The sequence below is a fragment of the Hemitrygon akajei genome, chromosome 10, assembly GCF_048418815.1.
Source record: "Hemitrygon akajei chromosome 10, sHemAka1.3, whole genome shotgun sequence".
In the NCBI taxonomy this organism is placed as follows: Eukaryota; Metazoa; Chordata; class Chondrichthyes; order Myliobatiformes; family Dasyatidae; genus Hemitrygon; species Hemitrygon akajei.
Window position 1 is genome coordinate 106,904,060 of NC_133133.1, and position 19,756 is coordinate 106,923,815.

General features: G+C 41.6%; 1 protein-coding gene across 3 annotated transcripts in view; it reads left to right on the plus strand.

Annotated features, from left to right (window-relative positions):
* LOC140734571 (monocarboxylate transporter 2-like) overlaps positions 1 to 19,756 on the plus strand; it is a 232,884-nt gene that overhangs the window by 77,573 nt on the left and 135,555 nt on the right. For 2 of the 3 annotated variants that reach the window (XM_073058725.1, XM_073058727.1), the window contains one exon: positions 1,227 to 1,455. In XM_073058725.1, the coding sequence (XP_072914826.1) occupies positions 1,227 to 1,455 (229 nt within the window). Of the gene's footprint in view, positions 1 to 1,015; positions 1,118 to 1,226; positions 1,456 to 19,756 lie in introns of those variants that run through there. The other variant, XM_073058726.1, reaches the window with a different exon arrangement.

The window sequence follows — 19,756 nt, forward strand, 5'->3', positions numbered from 1 at the left end:
TGTAGGGAGCGATTCCTGCGGGAAACAGAAAGTGGCAGTAAGGGAAAGATGTGCTTGGTGGTGGGATCCAGTTGGAGGTGGCAGAGGTTTCGGAGAATTATATGCTGGATGCAGAGGCTGGTAAAAATTCACGACATATGTCAATGATAATGAGCCTCATCCTGGTCATTTAGGAGGATTTAATTCAGCAAGAGTCACTACCCCTCAGGAAAAGTAGAGAGAAATGAAAAGCACCTCCAAAGTGTACAATATTTTAAGATTTGAGTGAAGTGCTAACATGAGCCAAATAAATAATTTTGTCAACTCTGCCCAGTGGCACGTTTGACTCTAAGGTGAATTCTGACTGTTGTCAAATTACCAGCCAACGAATTACGTTGAGTCCTTGAATGTTACTGAGGAAGGTCACCTTGAGCAGGCTTGATTCATTTGGTGAGATGCAATTTTGTTAATAAGAATGTGCACAACAGCTGTTGACTGCAGAATATTCATAAGTGTGTGCGGGTAATGAGATGAGCCAGAATGGTATTGATTGGAATCTTGTGGAAATGAATATGCTGTTGAATTAAAAGTATGTGTTGGCCTTTTGTGCTTTGTGCTGCCTCATCGCTGACCTTCGGACAAAGTTACTGTTCTTCTGAGTCTTGAATGACCATTTATAGAGAAACTCCAGTCCTTGTGATCCAATCGTATTTTTTATTTAACTTCCAAGCAAAAGTCACATGCATCTAAGGGTCTTATTTCCAGGCTTGTCCTAATTTAGCAATTTAGTCCTAAATTAGAAAGAGAGTCTAACTAGTATGCTCAGACCACTGATAAGCTGTAAGGAGCTGGTTTAAATTGACCTGTAGTTTATCTTGCTTTTTCATCTCCTCAGGCTGTGGTCATTTGAATTTTATTTTTTTTTAGCAATAATTTTGTGAATGGGCTGATATGTTGAGAATGCAATAACTTAAATGAATTAAATAACAGTGTGTGCAGTGATACAATCTCTTGTGTGACGTGGTACAACTCCTCCTACAGTGTGTGTGTTTATATTGATCAATGCAGAGCAGAAAAGATCAGTCTACTTTTCCTGATGTTATGATACAGTCTCTCTATTAAAGAAACATTATATCAGGTATAGTCTTAACATCTAACATGCTTCTTTTTAACTTGTAGAATGCATTTGACCTAAAGACAACAGGTTATTGTCTTCTCTAACAAAAAAAGACTTTTGCTTCTTCCAGTTAAGAAAGAAGAAGTGGAAGTGGAAGATGGCATCCCAGGAAATTGTCCCTCCAGATGGTGGCTGGGGATGGGCTGTGGTCATTGGAGCTTTCATCGCTATTGGATTTTCATACGCATTTCCTAAAGCCATCACTGTGTACTTCAAAGAAATCCAGACGATCTTTAATGCCTCCTACAGTGAAATTGCGTGGATCTCTTCACTGACACTTGCAGTCATGTACGCTGGAGGTAGGATAACAAACTTTTATTTGATGGAATTTTGCAGCTGGCTCTCACCAACCCTTTCCAGTGCCAACTTGACACAAAAACATCTGTGCATATATGGAGATTATGTGAAGGATGTTTGGTATATCCATTGGTACTCTTGCAAAATATTTAGTAGAATATTCATTGAAAACTACACCAAGAAATCTGGAGTGTACTGAAAAAATTAGAATGATACAACACTCTTAGTTGCGAGTTACTGAGAGCATTTGTAGTTATGTCGAGTATAATTTTAGATTTTGAACATATTTGGAGTTAATGATTACTGAATTTTACTCCTGTGAGGTTAGTCCTTCCTGTATTATCGATATTGGTTTTAAGCTGCGCCCAGTGCTGTAAAGAATGAGGATAACTATAATAAATTTACAATGTCTTGCTTCAAGTCGATACTTAATGATTCACACATTTCTATGACTTCTCAAATTGCACAGCTCTTTTTTTTTGTTGGACAATTTTTGTTTTGGTGCTGTACTAGTAATGAATAATATTGTTTAATCTCAATCAGCTGATATAATTCTGGTTTCAATTTACTGTGTTGTCAGCAACCAGGCATTGGATGCTGAGTAATATTGGGTGAATAAGTGTGGAATACAATGCCAAGAGATGAAATATTATCTTAGCCAGTAACAGCTGTAAGGTGAGTGTGTAGTACCCTCACCCATAGCTCGTCACATTATGTTAACAATTGCTCAGGTGATAAATTCCTCCCTTTGAGTTCAGACATTGCGTGTTCAAATCCCACAGGTGAATTAAACACAAAAATGTCTTCTAACTTTTCAGTGAGAGGAAATGGTGCACCCTGGGAGGTTAAAATCCTGCCTGTACTGTCTAATAAATAAACCATAATCTCCTGGCATTGTTTCAAAGAAGAATAAAGAAGTTATGGATGGTGTCACATTATCAAAGCATACAGTACAATCCAGACATTATCATGTTGCTTTTTGTGGGAGCATATGTATGCCTTCATTTTAAGTTTCTGGTATCTGCAGATTTTTTTTTTGTAATTTTTGTTTACTGAGACATTCTGTCTGGTTGTCTCCAGTATTACATGAGTGACAATGTGTTAGAACATTTCTTAATTGCCTGTGAAGGTTATGATGTTTTTTGTTTTAAGGTGTAAGGTTCTAAGACTTTAATTTTAGAACCACTAAGTCTGTTCTACCATCCGATCATGGTTAATTTATAATTCCTTCTCATCCCCATTCTCCTGCCACTCCCTGTAACCTTTGATACCCTTACCAATCAGGAGCCTAATAACTTCTCCTTCAAGTATACCCAATGACTTGCCCTCGAGAGCCATATGAACAATGAGTGTCACCACCCTCTGGCTAAAGGAACTTCTTCTCATCTCTATTCTAAAGGGATGTCCTTTTATTCTGAGCTGTACCCTCTGGTCCCAGATTCACCAGCTACTGGAAACAGCCTCTCCACATCTACTCTGTCTGTGCCCATCAGTATTTTGGAGGTTTCAATGACATCCCCTGTCCTTCTAAACTCCTGCCAGTACAGGCCCAGAGCCATCCAATGCTTTCTCATACGTTAATCCTGTAGCGGTGTGCTACATGCAGCGCTAAAATAACGACACGGAGTCGGTAAACTGCAATCAAAGAATGTTTTATTTGAACTTCACAGCCTTGCTTTAAAGTCTCCCTCATCCCGCCCTCCCCAGGCGCGGATGGTCCAAGAGACACGTACTCACAAACCCCCGCAGGCTTTTTCCCTTTGTTGCGGACCTGGCCTTTGTGCCTGCACGCTGGCTAATTGTGAGCCGGTTCGAGTGTGCTAGTAAGTGGGTCGCCACTTAACTCCCCCCCAGAACCGGCGATACACCCCCCAATGTCCACAGTCTGGGCCGGACCCTGTTTGGGAGGTTGGCCTCTGCGCCGCGGTGCCGGAAACTCGACCAATTGCACCAGGTCCACGTGGGCCAGTTTGAGTCGGTCCACCGTGAAAACCTCCTCTCTCCCCCCAACGTCCAGCACGAACGTGGACCCGTTGTTCCTAATCACCGTAAACGGCCCCTCGTAGGGCCGTTGTAGTGGTGGCCGATGCCCGCCCCTTCGTACAAACACAAACTTACAGTTCTGCAGGTCTTTGGGTACGCAGGTTGGGTTCTGCCCATGCTGCGACGTGAGTATGGGGGCCAGGTCACCGAGCCTCTCGCGTAGTCTGCCCAGGACTGCTGCGGGTTCTTCCTCTTGCCCCCTTGGGGTTGGTATGAACTCCCCGGGGACGACCAGGGGTGCACCGTACACCAACTCGGCCGACGAGGCGTGCAGATCGTCTTTGGGTGCCGTGCGGATGCCAAGTAGGACCCAGGGAAGCTCGTCCGCCCAGTTAGCTCCTCGCAGGCGGGCCATGAGAGCCGACTTTAGGTGACGGTGGAAACACTCCACCAGGCCGTTCGACTGTGGGTGGTAGGCAGTGGTGTGGTGCAGCTGTGTCCCCAAAAGGCTGGCCATAGCTGACCACAGGCTGGACAGTCCGCTCGCGGCGTGAGAGTCCGAAAGTCCTTAGGAGCAGGGCTTTGAATTCCGTGTACTTGCCGTCCGCCGGGGGAGACTGTACGAACTCCACAACCTGGGCCGCTGTGTCCTGGTCGAGGGAGCTCACCACGTAGTAGTAACGGGTGTCCTCTGAGGTTATCTGCCGAACGTGGAATTGGGCTTCTGCTTGCTGGAACCAGAGGTGAGGTCGTAGCGTCCAGAAGCTTGGCAGTTTCAACGAAACCACATGAACAAATGCGGCGTCGGTCATCTCCGGTCCAAAAATCGTTTGGACTGTCGGGGTCACCAATTGTAGCGGTGTGCTACACGCAGCGCTAAAATAACGACACAGAGTCGGTAAACTGCAATCAAAGAATGTTTTATTCGAACTCCACAGCCTTGCTTTAAAGTCTCCCTCATCCCGCCCTCCCCGGGCGCGGATGGTCCAAGAGACACGTACTGACAAACCCCCGCAGGCTTTTTCCCTTTGTTGCGGACCTGGTCTTTGTGCCTGCACGCTGGCTATTTGTGAGCCGGTTCGAGTGTGCTAGTAAGTGGGTCGCCACAATCCTTTCATTTCCAGAATCATTCTCATAAGCATCTTTTGAACCCTCTCCAATGCTTCCTCAGATATGGGGCCCAACACTGTTCATGATGTTTATTTATTTATTGATTGATTGAGATACAATGTGGCCTTTCTGGCTCTTCAAGCTGCACTGTCCAGCAACTCCCAATTTAACCCCAGTCTAATCACAGGACGTTTTACAATCATCAATTAACCTACAAACCGTACATCTTTGGAACGTGGGAGAAAACTGGAGCACTTGAAGGAACCTATGTGGTTATGGGAAGAACATACAAATTACTTACAGGCGGCAGGAAGGAATTGAACCCTGGGTTGCTGGTTCTGTAAAGTTTTGTGCTTATCACTACACAACTATGTGATGGGAATTGAACCCGGGTCACAGGTACTGTAAAATGTTGTGCTAACCACTGCACATCTGTGTGATGGGAATTGAACCCGGGTCGCTGGTACTGTAAAATGTTGTGCTAACCACTGCACATCTGTGTGATGGGAATTGAACCCGGGTCGCTGGTACTGTAAAGCGTTGTACTAACCACTACACTACCATGCGATGGGAATTGAACCTGGGTCACAGTTACTGTAAAATGTTGTGCTAACCACTGCACGTCTGTGTGATGGGAATTGAACCCGGGTCGCTGGTACTGTAAAGCGTTGTACTAACCACTACACTACCGTGCGATGGGAATTGAACCTGGGTCACAGGTACTGTAAAATGTTGTGCTAACCACTGCACGTCTGTGTGATGGGAATTGAACCCGGGTTGCTGGTACTGTAAAGCGTTGTGCTAACCACATCACTATTATGCCGTCCAATATTCCACATGTTTTCTGACCAATACCTTAGCATTACAATCTTGGTTTTACATTTTTGGTCCTCAAAATGAATGTATTTACATTCCTTATTACCAACTCAACTGGCTAGTTAACCATTAGAGAATTCTAGCCTTGGAGCTGCAAGTCTCTTTGCATCTGCAGTTTCGGCATTCTCTCCCATTTAGAAAGTAGTCTTCACATTTATTCCTTCAGGCAAAGTGAATGACCATACATTTCCCACTGCTGGATTCCATCTGCCACTTTTTTGCCCATCCTCCTAATCTGTCCAAGACCATCTGCCGACTCTCTGATTCCTCATCTCTTCCTGCCCTTCCACCTATCTTTGTAGCTACCATGATCTTGGCCACAAAGTCATCAATTCTGTCATCCAGAGCATTTACATTTTACGTGAACAGAAGCAGTCCTGAACACGAATCCCTGGGGACACCACTAGTAACTAAAAGCCAACCGGAAAAGGACCTCTTCATTCCGAATTTTCAGGACAACCAATCTTCTATCTTTGCTCGTACCTTTCCTATGATACCAGGGTTCCTATATCATTCAGCAACTTTGTCTGTGGCGTCTTGTCAAAGGCCTTCTGAAAATCCAAGGAAACAACATCACTGACTCTCGTTGGCTTTTCCAGCTTGTTATTTCCTCTAGGAATTCCAACAAATTTCTCAGGCAACAGCTCCTTTTAAGGCATCTCCCAACTTTTTTAATGCTATGGACTCCTACCATTAGCTGAGGGAACTGTGGAGGCCAGGTTGGGAGCCCCTGCTGTAAGGAAACCATGCTGACTTTGGCCTATAGTATGATGTGCTTTCACATACCTTTAAGTCTCATAGAAACATAGAAAACCTACAGCACAATACAGGCCCTTCAGCCCACAAAGCTGTGGCGAACATGGCCTTACCTTAGAAATTACTGAGGGTGATCCATAGCCCTCTATTTTTCTGAGCTCCATGTGCCTATCCAGGAGTCTCTTAAAAGACCCTATTGCATCCTCCTCCACCACCATTGCTGGCAGCCCATTCCACACACCACTCTCTGCGTAAAAAACTTACCCCTGATATCTCCTCTGTACCTTCTTCCAAGCACCTTAAAACTGTGCCCTCTCATGCTAGCCATTTCAGCCCTGGGAAAAAGCTTCTGACTATCCACTCGACCAATGCCCCACGTCATCTTATATACCTCTATCAGGTCACCCCTCATCCTCCATTGCTCCAAGGAAAAAAGGCCAAATATGTTCAACCTATTCTCATAAGGTACACCCTCCAAGCCAGGCAACATCCTTGTAAATCTCCTCTGCAGTTTCTCTATAGTCTTCACATCCTTCCTGTAGTGAGGTGACCAGACTGAACACTGTACTCCAAGTGGGATCTGACCACTTAGTACTGTGCAAAAGCCTTTGTCATATATATAATTAGAGTGCCTAAGACTTTTACACAATACTGTATCTGTCAATGTGGAGTGGAGTGGAGAGCGAGTTTGTAAATCTGGTGGGAGCAAAGGATGTTGGGAATGGTGAGGATGGAGTGCCGCAGGAGGGATGTGGGACAGGTGGCAGAGAAGGAGGACCATGGGCCTACTTCCATGGTACTTCCTACTCTGTACTTACTTCCAAGCACCTTAAAGCTATGCCCTCTTGTGTTAGCCATTTCAGCCCTGGGAAAAAGACCTTGTCTATCCACACGATCAATGCCTCTCACCATCTTATACACCTATATCGAGTCATCTATCATCCTCCGTTGCTCCAAGGAGAAAAGGCCAAGTTCACTCAACCTGTTCTCATAAGGCATGCCCCCAATCCAGGCAACATCCTTGTAAATCTCCTCTGCACCTTTTCTAGCATTTCCACATCCTATCTATAGTGAGGTGACCAGAGCACAGTACTCTAAGTGGGGTCTGACCAGGGTCCTATATAGCTGCAACATTACATCTCGGCTCCTAAACTCAATCCCACAATTAATAAAGGCTATTGGTTAAGAAACCGTATGCTTTCTTAACCACAGAGTCAACCTGCACAGCAGCTTTGAGTGTCCTGTGGACTTGGACCCCAAGATCCCTCTGATCCTTCACACGACAAGAGTTTTACCATTAATACTATATTCTGTCATCATATTTCACCTACCAAAATGAACCACCTCACACCTATCCTGGTTGAACACCATCTGCCACTTCTCAGCCCAGTTTTGCATCCTATGAATGTCCCAGTGTAACCTCTGACAGCCCTCCACACTATCCACAACACCTCCAACCTTTGTGTCATCAGCAAATTTATCAATCCATCCAGGTCATTTATAAAAATCATGAAGAGTAGAGGTCCCAGAACAGATCCCTGAGGCACACTACTGGTGACTGACTTCCATGCAGAATATGACTCGTCTACAACCACTCTTTGCCTTCTGTGGGCAAGCCAGGTCTGGATCCACAAAGTGATTTCCCCTTGGATCCCATGCCTCCTTACTTTTTGAATAAGCCTTGGATTGGGTACCTTGTCAAATGCCTTGCCAAAATCCACATACACTACATCCACTGCTCTTCCTTCACCAATGTGTTTAGTCACATCCTGAAAAACTTCATTCAGGCTGGTAAGGCACAACCTGTCTTTGACAAAGCCATACTGAGTATTGCTAATCATATTATGCCTCTCCAAATGTACATAAATCCTGCCTCTCAAGATCTTATCCATCAATATACCAACCACTGAAGTAAGACTCACTGGTCTATAATTTCCTGGGCTATCTCTACTCCCTTTCTTGAATAAGGGAACAACATCCACAACCCTCCAATCCTCCAGAACCTTTCCCGTCACTATTGATGATGCAATGTTCATCACCAGAGGCTTAGCAATCTCCTCCCTCACCTCCCACAGTAGCCTGGGATACATCTCAATTGCTCCCGGTGACTTACCCAACTTGATGTTTTCCAAAAGCTCCAGCCCAGCCTCTCTCTTAATATCTACATGCTCAAGCTTTTCAGTCCGCTGCAAGTCAAACCTACAATTGCCAAGATCCTTTTCCATAGTGAATACTGAAGCAACGTACTCATTAATTACCTCTGCTATCTCCTCCGGTTCCATACACACTTTTAAACTGTCACACTTAATTGGTCCTATTCTCTTACATCTTATCCTCTTGCTCTTCACATACTTGTAGAATGCCTTGGTGTTTTCCTTATTCTTGTCCACCAAGGCCTTCTCATGGCTCCTCTGGCTCTATTAATTTCATTCTTAAGTTCCTTCCTGCTGGCCTTATCATCTTCTAGATCTCTATCATTACCTAGTTTTTTGATTCTTTCATAAGCTCTTCTTTCTTGATTAGATTTACAACAGCCTTTGTACACCACAGTTCCTGTACCCTACTACCCTTTTCCTGTCTCATTGGAACGTACCAATGCAGAACTCCACGCAAATATCTCCTGAACATTTGCCACATTTCTTCCGTACATTTCCCTGAGAACATCTGTTTCCAACTTATGCCTCCAAGTTCTGCCTGATAGCCTCATCTTTCCCCTTACTTCAATTAAGCGCTAAAAATGAACTCTGAAATCTTACCAAGTCAGGCTCACTGGCTGAAATTTCCTGTATTTTCCCTCCTTCCCTTCTTAAAGAGTAGAGTGACATTTGCAACTTCCCTGTCCTCTAGACTCCTGACTTGAATGAAAATTTAGACAGGATTCAGTTGGATATATGGCAAAGGAACATGCCATTCAGTCTGTTAAGTTTTGTAATTCCGAAACATTAAAACTGATTGAAAACAAAACAAGGAGCCATGAGACAAATGTGTGTACTTGATTTTTACTTTAAGCGAGATGCCCACCTATGATGAGGTATCACTGTGATGTATGGAATTCACGTATTTTTACATATAACCCATAAGGAAATATTTAAATGAACAAAAATGTTTAATCAACTAATATCTTTGTAATATTACTGAAATATTAAATACACAATGCTCCTCCCTGTGTAGCGATAAACTCCTACTCAATAGAGAATGCATCTCAACTATATACATATAATAAACAGGTCTGTGCAAAAGTCTTAGAGACACACAGACAAATATATATATATATATAGTTCCTAAGATTTTACTATTTTCTAAGTTGTGCATTTAATATTTCTGCAATAGTAATTTTATTTATTGCACTGCTAAAAAAGAAACACATTTCATGACATATATGAATGATGATAAACCTGATTCTGATATCGGTCTCTATTGTGGAGTGAGAGTGGGAAGGGGCAAGGAGAGGGGAATCACAGTTGGGAAAAGGATAAGGGAGAGGAGAGGGAGCAGGAAGCACCAGAGAGACATTTTGTAATAAACCAGTTGTCTGGAATCAAATGACTTTGCTTGATGTCTCAGGGCTGGGTGTGACTCTACCTGTGCCACCCAAACTCCTGGCTCTCCTCTCTGTCACCTGTCCTACACCCCTCCCGCGGCACTCCACTCTCACCATTCCCAACATCTTTTGCTCCCACCAGATTTACAAACTCATAGATCATAATCTGTGAATGTTATAGTGTCTGGTGTCACCATTTCCTTTACTTTTTAGAAAGCCACCTCACTCTGCTTTGTCCATTGCCATTTCTTTCTGATCTGTAGTAATGAGCTCAAGGGGTGGAGCACAGAAGCAGGTTTGACAGGAACCTGTTATAGTAATTGACAGATCCTAAAAAGGCCACAATGGTGACACATCCTTTGGCCTTGGGGCATCCATCACTGCTTTTCTCAGCACACTTGTGTAACGCTTGTCCATCAATAATGTTACAACATTCAGTAATGCTTGGTTTAAAGAATTCACAATTGGTGTATTTGTACTCTGAGCCCATAATCTTCTCTTTTTAACACAATCTTGAGATTTTGGAGATGTTCCTTGTTGTCCTTATCGGTAACAATGATGTCATCCAGGTATCACTGAGTGCCTGGGCAGCCTTGCAGCACCCGGTCCATAGCTTTCTGCCAGAGTGCAGGAGCAGATGCTACACAAAAATAAGCCTATTATAGTGATAAAGTGTTTATGGTGAGAAACACTTTGGACTCTTCTTCAATCTCCATCTGTAGGTAGGCCTAAGCTAAGTCCACTCTGCTGAAGTGTTTTCCTCCAGAAAGATTTGAAAAGATATCCTGTATCCTGGGCTGAGGGTATTGATCTACTTTCAGTACTGGGATGATGGTGACCTTAAAATTACCACCGATGCTGACACACCCATTCTTTTTGGCTACTGAGACAACTGGCATTAACCATGGCTTCCACTCAAACATGGAAGTAGCTTCTTCAGTTTCTATGTGACCTAGCTCACTGGCTACTTTATCGCTGATGGTCTAGGGAAGCAGATAGTCTTTGTTAAACTTGAGTGTGGTATTTTCATTTAACATTTTTTACCCTTAATATGTTTGAATTTTCCAATACCATCACTGAACGCCACAGTGGCATCATCCAGTTTGCTTTCAGATGATGTTATTACATGGCATGTGGCATGCAAACGGTGGATAGATCTCCAATCAAGTTGTAGTTGTCTCAGGCAATCATGTCCCCACAATTCTGGCCCTCCTATATTTGCCACGTACAAACCCAATCTGGCTAATTGATTGGTGTATTTCATTGTTAAAAATGTAATTCCCACAGCAGTTACGTTTTTTCTAGTACAATTTCTTTGCTAAATATCTGCAGACTCCAGAATAGCATCTTTGAAATGCCGTTCAGACTCATTTTGTGGAATGGCTAATGCAACTGAACCCGTGTCCAATTCAATTTTAATTAATTTTCCATTCACCTCAGATGCAAGCCATATTGCTTGTTTCTTGTTAGTTTTTACATTGTAATCTCGAAGTTACTCAGTCCTGTGTCACTCTCATCATTATCAGATATTTTATCAACAACATGCAAATTAGTGTTCTTTTTGAAACTACAACTTGACTTATCTTTTTCTCTTCCCTGTGCAATTCATTTATTTTTGTCTACCTGACATGTTCTTTGTATGTGTCCTACTTTATTGCATTTTCTGCAATGATGTTGCAATTTTGTTCACACTCACTTTTGTTCCTGACTGCAACTCATTTGTGTCTCTCTCCGCTGTTTGAATTGAAAGAGCTATTTCAAATACACTTTTAAATGTGAGCTGTGCTTCAGTTAGGAGTGAGTTTGAATGCTTTCTTGTAAGATTCCACAAACTAAGCAACCTCTCAGTGCATCAAGTCCATCACCAAACTGATAATGCTCAGACAACTTCTTAAATTCAGTCATGAAAGTTGAAATGGATTCTCCGTCTTTTTGATTTCACTTGTAAAACCTAAAGCATTCTACAATTAACAATGGTTTCAGTTTTAAATGTTCTTGCATTACTCTCAAGATAAAGTTATAAAGATATATGATAAAGATAAAGGTAAAGATAATTTTGGCTGGATTGGTTAGAACAGTCAAACCTCTTTAAGCAAACTGTATGCATTTCCACCCAATAACTCAGCAAAACTGGCACTCGCATCTTATTGACTATTCCACTTTCTTCAAAATACTGCTCAATTTGCTCAGTATACATGAGCCAGTTATCCATTGTGCAATGTAACATGTCTACCTTTCCGATGTAGCCAGCCATTTCTACTCTTTTTTTAAACTTGTGATGAAACTAGACAACAATTTTTTTCGGAAGTGTTGCTTCCTCAGAATTTTTTTTGTTTACGATAGACCACTTCAAGCTGAACACAAATATAATTTCAGACTCCTTGTATAGAGAGGAATTTGGAGAAACTAGAAAATTAATTCTTATTGAATGTCCAAAATGCTGGTGGAACACAGCAGGCCAGGCAGCATCTATAGGGAGAAGCGCTGTTGACGTTTTGGGCCGAGAATCTCAGCCCGAAACGTTGACAGTGCTTCTCCCTATAGATGCTGCCTGGCCTGCTGTGTTCCACCAGCATTTTGTGTGTATTGCTTGAATTTCCAGCATCTGCAGATTTCCTGGTGTTTGTCTTATTGAATGTAATGTGTTTAATCATATAATTGTGCTGACACCTTGCAATAGTTCGACCGAGCTAAAAACGTTTAGTTGATGATTTTCACTTGTATTCACTGCCTGAGGCTTCCTCGCTTAATCATCCAACAATAATCAGCCAGTATTGATGGGTTACAGATGCCCTGATATCATTTCTCCATGAGCAAAATGTCCTGGTGAACCCTTTCACCATGCTCGTCATTGACAGCGCCAAGATTTGCAGGGAAGAAGTCTAAATGGGAATGCAGAAAATGAATCTTTAGTGACACATTGTACTTGAAGCATGTTGTCAATCAGCTGCCTGTAGTTTGGTGCTCTGTAGTTGCCAAAGAAATTTTCAACAACATCCTTGAATATCTTCCATGTGATTTTCTCCAATTGCACTTGAAGTTCTTTGAATTGCCTGTCATTGGTGACCTATTTGATTTACAGACCAAAAAATGCCTTCCTTAATCTTGGCATCCCAGTTGTTCTGGGAAGCATTTATCTCAAATATTGAAATCATTCACCTTCTTTGTTCATCGCTTTCACAAAAGTTTTCATAAGCCCCAATTTTATATGAAGAGGAGGCAAAAATATCTCATCTGGGTCCGCAAGTGGCTTGTGTGCCACAGTTTTCTGCCCTGGAACCAAATCTTACGGAGTGACAAATCCCTTTTTAATGTACTGAGATTCTTTAGCACAGTTGTCCCATTTACAGATGAAACAACAGTGCTTGCTGCATTCCGAGTAGCAGCATAACTACTTTCAGATCACCACAGATGTTCCAGCTGTAGTTGCTCTACTGCATGTATTTCAACAGGTCATCCAAATTTCAGTAGTTTTCTTTCATGTGTACTGAATAACTGATCAGTATTGAAGAGTGGACATTGCTGATCAGTATTGAAGAGTGGACATTGCTGATCAGTATTGAAGAGTGGATATTGCTGATTGGTGTTGGAAATGAATATTGTTGTTCTGTAATAGCACAGTTTTCAGGTTTAACACTGAAGAATCAATAAAAAGACAGCATTGTTGTGGGTCATTCCGGCAACCCAAAGCAGTAAAAAAACCCATTAATGTTAGTGCACAAACAAAAATTATCAACCTGACCAAAGAATTGCATCAAATCTTCTTGATAGCTGTGAAAGACGGAAATTTTTGAGCCCAGTGTGTGATAGGGAATCTTCATGATCAGCAGCCCAAAATCCATAATATACATCTAAAAGTACTCAGGAAGCAGAATCTTTGTTTTCCAGTGTTATGACCCAGTACTCACTATATATGAACCCGTGAATCCTTCCATTTTCTACCGTTTTAAAAAATTCGATCATCTTTCCTTTTGTGAAAACACAAGCTGCTCTAAAGGTAAAAAATGTGCTGTGATTTTTTGTAACTTGACCGTTTCTCACTGCGCTCTTTAAAAAACTCGAACATCTTGCTGCACTGCAACGTGTAGCTAGTCATTTCAGGTTCATTTCAAACTTTGTTGCCACCACTGTTATGTTTTGTAACTCCAAAACATTAAAATTAATTGAAAACAAAACAAGGAGATGGGAGGTAAACGTGTGTACTTCGGATTTACTTTAGTGAGTTGCATACGAATGACTTGGTTGCATCATGACATATGAAACTCAAGTGTTTTTACAAATTAATTATCTAAACAAACAATGTTTATAAAATCACTAAAACTTTATTGAAAGTGCAATCCAGTCAGAAATTAATTCTTGATCCTTTTCCTCAGGCTCCCTCAAATTGGTGTTCCCTTACATCTTTGATAGCATCTTTGTAAATCTCTGCACTTTTTTAGTGTGTCTATTTTCTGGAGACACAAGAGACCAGGAATGTTGGAATCTGGAGCAACAAGCTGTCTGCTGCAGGAACTCAGCAAGTTGGAGCAAAATCCCCTGTGTGAGGAAAGGAATTATTTATGTTTCAAGTCAAAATCTTGCATCAGGATAGAGAATGGAGACATGAGGTGGCCAGTATATATTCCACTCTCAGTCTTGATGCAGGGTTTCAAACATCGGCAATTCAAAGTTCAAAATAAACTTATTATACGTAAACGTAATTCTATGTTAGCATATACTACCTCGAGCTTCCTTTTCTTGCGGGCGTTCACACTAGAACAAAAAATACAATAGAGTCAATGTAAAACTATGCACAAACAATAAACAATTCCTTTTTCCTCACCATGCCCCACCCCCACACCAACAGATGAATCTTGACCTGCTACGTTCCTCCAGCAGACCGTTGCTCCTGTTTACCTGTGGTAGGCTATGGTAACCTGAACTGTATGCTACGCCCCCAAGTTGTGACTAACCAAGCTTCCCTGAGAAGATCAATAAAACCTTCTCATTTTCATTTAGAATAAACATTTGTCCATTCTATCCCTTCAGAAAAAACACATAACTTGCCTTCCTAATGGTCTTGTCCATCTGTGGTGCAGCTTTATATGAAGAGTGACACTAAGTTGTACCTTTCTATGCAACACTTGCCTTATTGACCATTACCTCCCAAACTGACCTTCTGGCTGTGTAGACTTATGGATTGAGTTTCACATTTTGGCTCATGGGATTGGAAGTCCCTGGGCAATCTGCAGAAAATGGAAACACTGTGCCATGCATACTCCCCTTTTCAGAATATACCTGCTGATAAGAAGTATGTTTTAATATCTTTTTCTCAGACATAGTGTACTTCTTGGGCATTGGTTCCAATCTATATAAATATTGAACTATGTTGATTGAATTTGCTGGAAATGTAAAGCCCTTTCCCCATTACTATTAGCTATTTTGTACAAAGGAGCTCATTGCATTTTAATATCTTGTAAAATGAACACTGAGAAACAGTGGGGAAGCTTTCTGTCAGCTACTGGCCAGAACCAGAAAGGTTTAATTGGTTAGTGATAGGCCTGGCTTTATTGCTCATTTATGGGATGCGTGTTGGCAGTTTATGTGAGGAATGCATTAACTGTTAAATGTCTAATGTCCACTCCTACACTTCCAACTCTGTCCGTTTTTTCCCTGTCAGCTTTAAGTCTATGAAAAGTTCGAGTGCAATTGGTTACTTTCTGAGAATTAGGCTCTAAGGTAATCCATCAAGGTCAAATATTGGCCAGGTATATAAGTAAATTTTTTTTTAGTTGGAGCAGATATGGTTTGAGGGGATATATGAAGACCAGGCCATATTTAAATTCATTTGGGATCACTAGCTGGGACTGGAATTGACTTTAGAAAGTTAAAACATAAATTGGAAATGAGCTACTGTTAATGTCCATTTTGAGTAATGAATTTCCCAAAATAACCCATGGGCTAAATTCATTGCTATTTGTACTTTGCAGTCAGAGTGAAAATGGAGACAACTGGGGGACTGAAAACCAGAAAGACCATTGTATCTGCAGGTTTGATTCAATCTTGGAATCAAACATACTTTAGATAAGTGGTGAAATTCCCACCGTTTGGTGAAAACAGCCCTTTTTTTTGCCCTGAGATGCTGCATAGTGAATGTGCAGGTCAGGCAGCAACTATTGAGAGAGAAAGTTTCAGGAGAATGAAAGAATTTTTCAGTTGCAATATCTGTATTTTTTGCTCATCTGTCAACAAAATCTTTTGCCAGTTTTCTAACAGATTCAAGTCAAGGGCCAAGAAAAATGGCTTGTAGAACTTCAGAAACTAAATGCTTGATATTTAGTGATATAAATGTACAAACTGGTTGCCCGAGGGCTTTCCATACATAGTTTGGTCTTTGCGGAGTGTCACAGCATGTTGACTGCTTTGCAAAGCAGGCAATATATATCTTAGCATATCCCTTTGAGCCAAGTTTAGTGAAGGACCGAGGACGTGTTGGATGTCAGTTACAGACTGTCCTACTGTTCAGAGCCTGTTGTGACTTGTTGATGTGTGACAGGAATTGTGACGGTGGGAAAATTCATTCTCAGTGGCTTCACAGATGCAATAAAGTGGCAGCTGCACACTTCTCCCATGGTCCACTCTCCTCTCTAGCCCTTTACCTTTCCCACCCACCTGGCTTCACCAATCTTGTTCTCCTTCCCCTCCCCCCACTTTTTATTCTGGTATCTTCCCCCTTCCTTTCCAGTCCTGAAGGGGTCTTGGTCTGAAATGTTGACTATTTATTCATTTCCCTAGATGCTGCTTGACCTGCTGAGTACCTCCAGCATTTTGTGTGTGTTGTTCTGGATTTCCAGCATAGAAACATGGAAAAGCTGCAGCACAGTACAGGCCCTTCGGCCCACGATGCTATGCTGAACATGTACTTACTTTAGAAGTTACCTAGGATTACCCATAGCCCTCTATTTTTCTGATCTCCATTTACCTATTCTGAAGCCTCTTAAAAGACCCTATTGTATCCACATCTCCACCACCATGACTGGCAGCCCATTCCACGCTCTCACCACTCTCTGCGTAAAAAAACGTACCCCTGATCTCTCCTCTGTACCTACTTACAAGCACCTTCAAACTGTGCCCTCTCATGGCAGCCATTTCAGCCCTGGGGAAAAGCCTCTGACTATCCACACAATCAGTTCCTCTCATCATCTTATACACCTCTATCAGGTCACCTCTCATCCTTCATCACTTCAAGGAGAAAAGGCAGAGTTCACTCAACCTATTCTCATAGGGCATGCTCTCCAATCCAGGCAACATCCTTGTAAATCTCTGCACTCTTTTTATAGTTTCCACATCCTTCCTGTAGTGAGGCGACCAGAACTGAGCACAGTACTGCAAGTGGGGTCTGACCAGGGTCCTATATAGCTGCAACATTACCTCTCGGCTGCTAAACTAAATCCTACTGTTAATGAAGGCCAATGCACCGTATGTCTTCTTAACCACAGAGTCAACCTGCACAGCTTCTTTGAGCGCCCTATGGACTCGAACCCCAAGATCCCTCTGATCCTCCACACTGCCAAGAGTCTTACCATGAATACTATATTCTACCATCATATTTGACCTACCAAAATTAACCACTTCACACTTATCTGTGTTGAACTCCATCTTCCACTTCTCAGCCCAGTTTTGCATCCTATCAATGTCCCACTGTAACCTTGGACAGTCCTCCACATTATCCACAACACCTCCAACCTTTGTGTCATCAGCAGATTTACTAACCCATCCCTCCACTTCTCAGCCCAGTTTTGCAACCTGTCGATGTCCTATCAGTGAAGATGGGATTAGATTAGCTTCAACTTGCTTGGCCAGCATGGACTAAATGGGCTGAAGGTTCTCTTTCTATGCTGTATGCCTTTGTGGCTTTAATCTTGAAAACACAATCTCTGATGTATTCAATATAATGGTTGCCTGTACTAGAACAAGAAATCAACTAATAAGACATATTGTTTGTGAAATGGAAGTAAATGGTTTTATGATAATTGTGTTGTAGTCAAGCTTTTGTTCTATGCATGTATGATATATCTTAGCACCTTTTCTACACTTGTCGAAAACGGTGCGGCCACTGGAATGGATGGTGGCAGCTCCCAAAGCAAAATGGTAATCTGTTGTTCCTTTTACACTGAGAACGCCAATTGTTGCCCGAAGTATATTTCCCACAGTAGGTTTGAAAACTGTCGACAGAAAAGTATTGTGCAATGTAGATTGTAGTTTTCCAGCTTTATTTTTTTACCTCTTTTCACGAGTGCTATAACAAACAACATGTTTTCTTCCACAGAACAGTTTCATCTAAAGATATTACTTTGATTCTTTTTTAAATTGTACATGAATCACATCTGTGACACTTTAGAAGGGATTTCAGTGCAGATGTTTCTCATGCAATTTTCTCGTTACTTTCTCCTGGAATGATCAGATGGGAAGACCATTTCCTTCACTAAGCGTGACAGAATACAAACACTCTTTGATGTTTCCATCCAGCTCTGCAGGTTGCTTTTCCCTCAACATATATTTTCCAGTGAACCATTGGGAAGTAGAAGTTACCTAAAGTTCTGCAAGAATCAAACATTGGAGGGAACTGCAGAATTCAATCTATCAAGCACAGATGAGTCTCAAGACCTGTATAGTGGCTGGGTAGGGCTGCACAGTTCTCTGATTTTTTTACCAAGCATCGCTGCCGATGGGCAAAATAACATATTCACTAATATTTGAATGGTCCCCTCCAAAGCTCAGATTCTGCCAAAATCAAGTGTAATCCCAGATGTAAACCTTGTTTCCCAAATAACAATCTGATAATTACGATATAACCTGTTTAAATTATAATGTTGCCCTGGACTAGAGGATTATTTTTTCCCATAAACCCAGCTGGGGTAGGAGTTGGTTGATGATTGGTGTTAGCAGCTTCTCTGGAAGCTCTGTCACTGAAGCATCTATATGCACTCTGTGGCCACTTTATTAGGTACACCTGTACCTGCTCGTTAATGCAAATATCTAATCAGCCTATCACATGGCAGCAACTCGATGCATAAAAACATGCAGACATGGTCAATAGGTTCAGTTGTTGTTCAGACCGAACACCAGAATAGTGGAAAAATGTGATCCAAGCAATTTTAACCATGGATGAGTGTTGGTGCCAACAGGGTGGTTTGAGCATGTCAAAAAGTGCTGATCTCCTGGGATTTTCACGTATAACAGTCTCTAGAGTTTACAGAGAATGGTGTTGTTCTGTATGTGGCCGTTTACACAACAATATCATTAATAAAAACGCTAGAAACTGGAGCTAATTTAACAGGGCTTTTTACTTATGGAACCCAAACTGAGCACATATATACAGATCAATACACACCCAATAGCAGATGCTCAATAATGTGTTACTACGACATAAAATAGTCCCATATTATACAGTAGGCTATATGGTTCACTCCTCCCCTTTCATTTAAAAAATGTATGAGCTTTATTTTTTATGCTAAGTGCTGTATGTGTACCCTTAATATACAAACACCCATCCACTGTTTAATTAGTAACTTAATAATATGAAATTATAACAAAGTAATGCAATAATAATAATTATTATTATAATTCAAGTCTTTTGGGGGTTCTTCTCTGTCCCTCTGAGTAACATCTGTCAGTAAACTTGTTTGTTTTAATATAGATTTCCATATAAAAGTCATGAAAAGTTGACCTCTGAGCATAGGGAGTTTCCATGGTCTGTTTCAAAGATGACTTGCCACCAACAAAAGAAATGGTTGGTGATCTGCTGTCTCTACTAGTTATTCAAAATTTGGGGTAATCCAATGACTCACAGAAAGATCAGTACTTTACCAGTAATCTTTCACCATTTAGTGTAGCAGTTGATCGAAATCCTGTTGTTCGTTCCATTGTTCTTAAGCTGCTGTTGAAGTACAGTTTTGCTGATATTAAGGATTACCTGCAGTGCTATGTCTGGCTCAAGATGGAGAATTCATTCAGATGCACATTCAGCACAAGTGTGAAAATACAACAATAGAATC